The sequence below is a fragment of the Crocodylus porosus genome, unplaced genomic scaffold (assembly GCF_001723895.1).
Source record: "Crocodylus porosus isolate Cpor-Errol unplaced genomic scaffold, CroPor_comp1, whole genome shotgun sequence".
NCBI classification, from domain to species: Eukaryota; Metazoa; Chordata; order Crocodylia; family Crocodylidae; genus Crocodylus; species Crocodylus porosus.
In genome coordinates this window covers 20,751-26,495 of record NW_017728897.1, presented here as the reverse complement: position 1 = coordinate 26,495, position 5,745 = coordinate 20,751, and the positions used below count along the sequence as shown (strand labels likewise).

Sequence of the window (5,745 nt, the reverse complement as noted above, 5' to 3'; positions counted from 1 at the left end):
GCTCAGGCCGCTGCCGCCCGCCGTCGCCATGCCCAACCACGTGGTCTTCTTCGACCTCGCTGCTGATGGCGAGCCCCTGGGCCGCGTCACCTTCGTTGGGCCGGGAGTGCCGCCATTTTGGGCGCCGGACGGGAGGGGCGCGGGGCTGCGCGCGCAGCCGGAAGGCGGGAACGGGGTGCGGGAGCGGCCCCACGTGGCTGGGCCGTGGTGTCCCAGTATCGCACCCTGCGTGGGGTGTGGGGTCCCATGTAGGATTACTTATGTGTCCACTGCCTTGTGGATCTGCAGCGCGTTTTCCCACGACTGGGTGTGGCATCCCGCATAGTGCTGCTGTTGCCTAGTCTCCCAGTTGCGTTGCATTGCTGTAGAGGCTCTCCTGTGTATTGCCCCAGCCCAGGGTGTGGTATTGTTACGGGTTTCGAGCTTATTCTGGTCTGGGTGCCTTGCATGTCTTCAGCATATTTCTGTGCCGCCCCCTCCCCCCGCCCTCCCTTTGGCTTTGCTGCTTCACACCCCTGACATCCTCTGTAGAGGGGAAACCCTGTATCCCTCTCCTGCCTGGGAGGGAGGGCACTGCGGATGGGTTTGGCAGGGAGAGGAACAATTATGATAGGCAGGATCCAACTCACCCTTGTAGCAGTGCCCCTCTGCTCCCCCCAACCTGCACCAAGGGCAGGCTATGCACAGCTAAGCCTTTGTCCAAGCAGGAGCACCCAGGTTTTGATTTGTGCTCTAGACCGTTGAAGCCTCAGGCTGCACGTGTCTGGTAGAGGCATGACTGGAATGTGTGGCCATGTGCAGCCACGGCCTGTTGGGCCCCTGCTGGGAGACCTGGGCTGCAAAGTGCCTCTTGCTGGCAGGATTCTCTCCTAAAGGTGCCTGCAAGTCCCATGCAGTAACTTTCCTGTCCCCCAGTCTGTGTTGCTTCTATCTTGGATTACGTTGTATTTTAAAAAGATTTGCTATGTCTTAAAGCAGAATCCCTGGCAGAAAACAGATGGCCTGGGGCCATAAAGAAGGGTTGGAGGAAACAATGCTGTTGCAGCCAGAGATTCTGCAGAGAGGATCCCTTTTGTGAATCATGATTCACAAAGGCTAGATTAGCGTTAATCCCAAAGATAAATGCACATCTGTCCTGTGGCTTCATTTCCCCATCTGATTGAATGGGAAAGAATAACAGCCATTGCATAGAAGAGATGCACACCCATAGACCCCAAATGAGAAGTCTGATGCATCTTGTGTGTGGCAAAATTGGGGTTTGGCAAAGGAGGAGTTTTTAAGGCTGTAAACTTCCCTGCCCCAGCATTGAGGCTGCAGAGGATGTTTTTTTCTGTACCTGGGGGGGGTGGGGGCAGGGTGTCAGCTTGCAGATGTTAGTTACACCTGCCAGGCAGAAAACTGCTCCCTGAGTCTTTGGAGTCTGACTCCCCTTGAGGTGAATTTCCTTGTCTTAAATGGGAGGCTTGCCTCTGGAGGGCCTGATAAGCCCTGGTGATGTCCCTTGAGCTGTATCTTCCAGTTTAATATCTAGCTGACTGATGCTGGAGCCGAAGGCCCTTGTGAGTAGGTATAAAGCTCAAACGGCTGAGCTATGCGGCCAGCAGGGTGGTGCATCTTCTGCTGAGGGACTCCATTTTGTCTGTGGAACATCTAATAAGGTCATCAACTCTAGCCTGCCAAAGTAGGAAACTCCTCTGTCTTTCTCTCTAGCAGATGGTTGTGGTAAAAAAATGCCTACAAAAGCATCAGCTGTGTGAAGGGAGATCAGATCTTATGAATGAACATTGAAACCCTCACATCGGGTCGGGTCCTTCTGGCGGCAAGGTTCTACTCTTAAACAGGGGCAGGTGGTCAAAGCCTGGAACATGATCTAGCCAGCCGGGATTTCATTGTACAAGCATTTTGCACCCTGCTAAATGGGAGCTGAGGCATGCTAACATAATCCTAGCTTGCAGTTGAAGAGGCTTTTCTGTTGTAAGGGCTTCCTTCTGAGGGGAAGGGTGTCTGTTTTTTTTTTGTGGGGGGGGGGAGTGTAGTTGTCCTGACTTCTCTGCTGCCTAGATGGCCTGAAGCCAGAGCTTAATTTAACTGTAAACCTGTAAATCCATGCAGTGGAGTGCTTATCTTAAAACATGTCTCTAGAGCACTGGCTCTTCTTCCCTTTACCTTTGCCTCTGCAGCACATACACTGATTTGTCTGGGAGGTGCTACATTAAAATGCACGTCCACCACCCTGGGAATAAGCATGTAGGCCTCACTCATGCTGAGGCATGAAGTAACAATATGAAAAACCTACACCTTTGTTCAGATGGGGACAGCTTTATGGCAACTGAACTGTGATCTGCACACTCCCAGCTTTTTGCTGCTTGATGCATGCATTGGCAAGCACTTCTCAGGCTGAGATGTAACTGACTCTTGCCTTCTCTTTTTTTTTTTTTTTTTCTCTCTCTCTCTCAGCTGTTCGGAGATACGGTTCCAAAGACTGCAGGTCTGTACACCCCCTCTCCAGATGAGACTGCAATGCAGTCTCATTAAGCTGATTTTATTGACTGTGTGTGACATGCTCATTGTGTGCTTGCCCTGAGGTTGGGTGACATGAGGTCTGACTACTTTCTCTTCTAATTGGCAGAGAACTTCCGTGCCCTGAGCACTGGGGAAAAAGGATTTGGATACAAGGGGTCCTGTTTTCACAGAGTCATTCCTGGCTTCATGTGTCAGGTAGGCAGCCTGCTTTTGCCTTGAATTTTGGCCTTGTAGAAGATTCTATTTAAAAAAAAAAAACAAAAAAAAACAGTTGATGAGGCAGTTGGCACTGGTAGAAACTAGGTTAAAGTACCATATGCCTTCAGTGACCCATTGGAGGTTTATTCTGTGCTGTAGCTAGCACAGAACAATGATAAAGGGCATGGGTTTGCTTTCTGCCACCAGCCTTCTCTTTGCTTTTGGACTGATTGGCTCTTGGGTAGATCTGAGGCCTGTGACTTGAGGGTTTGTGGGTTTGCCCTGTCTGACCCACATTGTGCTTCCTTGTAGGGTGGTGACTTCACACGCCATAATGGAACTGGTGGCAAATCCATTTACGGGGAGAAGTTTGAGGATGAGAACTTTATCCTGAAGCACACTGGCCCTGGCATCTTGTCTATGGCAAATGCAGGTCCCAACACGAATGGATCCCAGTTTTTCATCTGCACTGCCAAGACTGACTGGTAAGGACTGGGTTGTTCAGGGAGATGGACCAGTACAATAAGAGGCAGCTGCTTTGCTATAGTTTTGCGTTGCCTGTCCACAGCTGTTATTAACACAGCTCTGTAATTGATCAGTGAACATAAGCCTTTTAGACCAGAGTAGCTCTAGAGTTCTTTGCACTGAGAGTTCACTGAAGCCTAAATCACTACAGTGATACCCAAGAAAGTGTATAATCCCTTAATTCTTGGCATACCAGGAAGAGTGGACTGCATTGTCTGTCTGTTTGGCACAGCAAGCCATTTAGACTAGGTGGCTTTAGGCTATACCTAGATTACATTGGACAGGTTCATTTGGGTACCTCGATCCCTCTACTCCTAGGTTGGATGGTAAGCATGTTGTCTTCGGCCGTGTCAAAGAGGGCATGGACCTTGTGAAAGAAATAGAGAAGTTTGGCTCCAGGAATGGCAAGACAGCCAAGAAGATCACCATCTCTGACTGTGGGCAGCTGTCATAATTCCTGTCTTAGCCAGCCAGTCTGCCAGCCAGCCAACCATTCCTTCTGAAACCTGGGCTGGTGCCTTTCTTCCTAGGTGACACAACCTCCTCTTGTAATCCTTGTGCTCCTGAATTACTGCTGCATTTCTATTGGGTTTCATTCCCTTTACTGTCATGAGTCCAGCTGGACTTCAGAGTTAAGTTTATGATTATGACCTGAAATAAAACAAGTTCAACCACATATGAGTCTCACATTTTGTTTTAAAGTCTCCAGTGGGTGTGAGGGCACCTTCTTGACTTCATAGCGCTTGGATGTGGGAGGGTAGCAGTATCTGAGACTTGGCAGCCCTGGGGGAGGGGGGAGTTTTTACAAAGGCCAGCAGCAAGGAAGTAAGTAGACTTCAGTGGCACTGCTTTCAAGGCGACCACATTGTGAATAAGCAGCTTCAACTTGCCCTAACACACCCACCTAAAGAGTCTGTCTCCACTTGCAGGTATGCAGTGTGCTGTAGATGCACATAGTAGCTCACTTGGAAGCACTGCCTCTAGTTCAGTAGTACCCACCTTTGGGAGGTTTGAAATACTATGCTACCCCAGGTAGTGAGGTAATGTGGCTGCTACAGTCCAGGAATCATGTGAGTAGTAAGGGTACAGTGTGTGATGCCTCTTACTGGATCAACTAGTAGCTGAGTGACAAGTGAGCTTGAGAATCCTGATGAAATGCAAATGATCACCCATGAGCTTCAGCTCTCTAGAGTATTGGTCTAGAAGTAGATGGGATTGATCTATGTAGGCAATTTCACCTTACTACTTAACTCCTTCTGGCTTTTGAATCCAAATGTTAAAAGAAGAAAAACTGTAATGCTCTGTACCTTAACTGCAAGGCTCTAAAAATCCAGTCAGTAGCCCAGCCCTCTGCTAATACCTGCAAAGTAAACAGCATGCCTGCTGATGGCTTGTATCCCAACCCCTGGTCAGTTGCTCTTGGCATGTGTCAACAGTGACTCAGGTCTGACACTGCTGCTTCTGAAGAAATCTGCTGGTGGTAGCTCAAAATGGCTCTGGTGCTGTGATCATGCACATCTGGACTTAAAGTAGCCTGTTTTGGGGTTGAAAAATAGGCTCATAAGTCCAGTCCAGCTTTCCTTGGCTTGTTTTGTACCCCTGTGTGAGTACATTGAGGTAATGCAGCCTACGTACAGCTGCTATGTAACATTTGAGGTGGGACAGCTGGGTTTCACTTGTTCTGGGGAGTGAGACTGCTTCAACTCCAACTCCAGTGAGTGCCTCTTGAGAGGGAAGCTGGCCAGGCCTCTGCTACAGTCATCTGTAGCTTTGGGGAGCTAGTTGTATTCTGTGCTTATGGGCAATAAGACCCCTGACTTCTAGCTCAAGTGTAGCCCTCAACTGTTACCTCAGGGCTTTTCTTGTTTTCCCTGCAGAAGTGAAACTAGTTGGGGGAAGAAAGAAGCGAGCACTCAAAGGAACTGGGGAAGTGGTCTGGGTGTAGGCATCAGTGGCCTCAGCTAGGAGGGCTGAGTCCAGATGTCCCCTGAAAGATCGGCAGGAAAGTTTCCTGTTAGCAGTGACAATAGACATTCTTCCTCCCTTTTTCCCCCCCCCCCTTCCCATACTGGGCCTGGTCTGGTTTGTGGCCCTCACTTTTAATTTGGGGAGCTGGTGGAGCTCTAGCTGCTAACAGGCTTCCCTCAAGTGTGAGGATCCCAATGCCTTTAAGAAGACTTCAGGTGGAACAGCAGAAGCTGGCTACAGCTCAACTCAGTCTTAGCTTAAATGCTGCCAAGATGGAGCTGATCTGTCTGTGGGTCTGATGGAGGGGGGAATCAATGATCTGGTTGCTGGTTGTGACCTGCTGTTGCACCCCAGCTTTTATTTGACCTGGGTAAGTACAAGAGAAGCCAAAGCAAGTTCCTCTAAACTAGGCCCTGATGTACTGGGATATTAGCAATCGGGCAACATTCCCCAAAGCGGCTACATATAGCAGAGAAGCCATAGGGCTCCTTGCTACTGAACTCGGGTCCCAACAAATCCGTCCTCATGGTT

At 49.4% G+C, this 5,745-nt stretch overlaps 1 protein-coding gene across 1 annotated transcript; it reads left to right on the top strand.

Moving 5' to 3' along the window:
- The first annotated feature begins 6 nt into the window (after positions 1–6).
- On the top strand, positions 7–3,922 carry PPIA (peptidylprolyl isomerase A). The gene is made up of 5 exons (XM_019556548.1): positions 7–95; positions 2,456–2,488; positions 2,630–2,718; positions 3,034–3,206; positions 3,565–3,922. Exons 1-5 carry the CDS (start codon positions 29–31, stop codon positions 3,698–3,700), a joined length of 498 nt encoding a protein of 165 aa, XP_019412093.1. The 5' UTR covers positions 7–28; the 3' UTR covers positions 3,701–3,922.
- Positions 3,923–5,745: the final 1,823 nt, after the last annotated feature.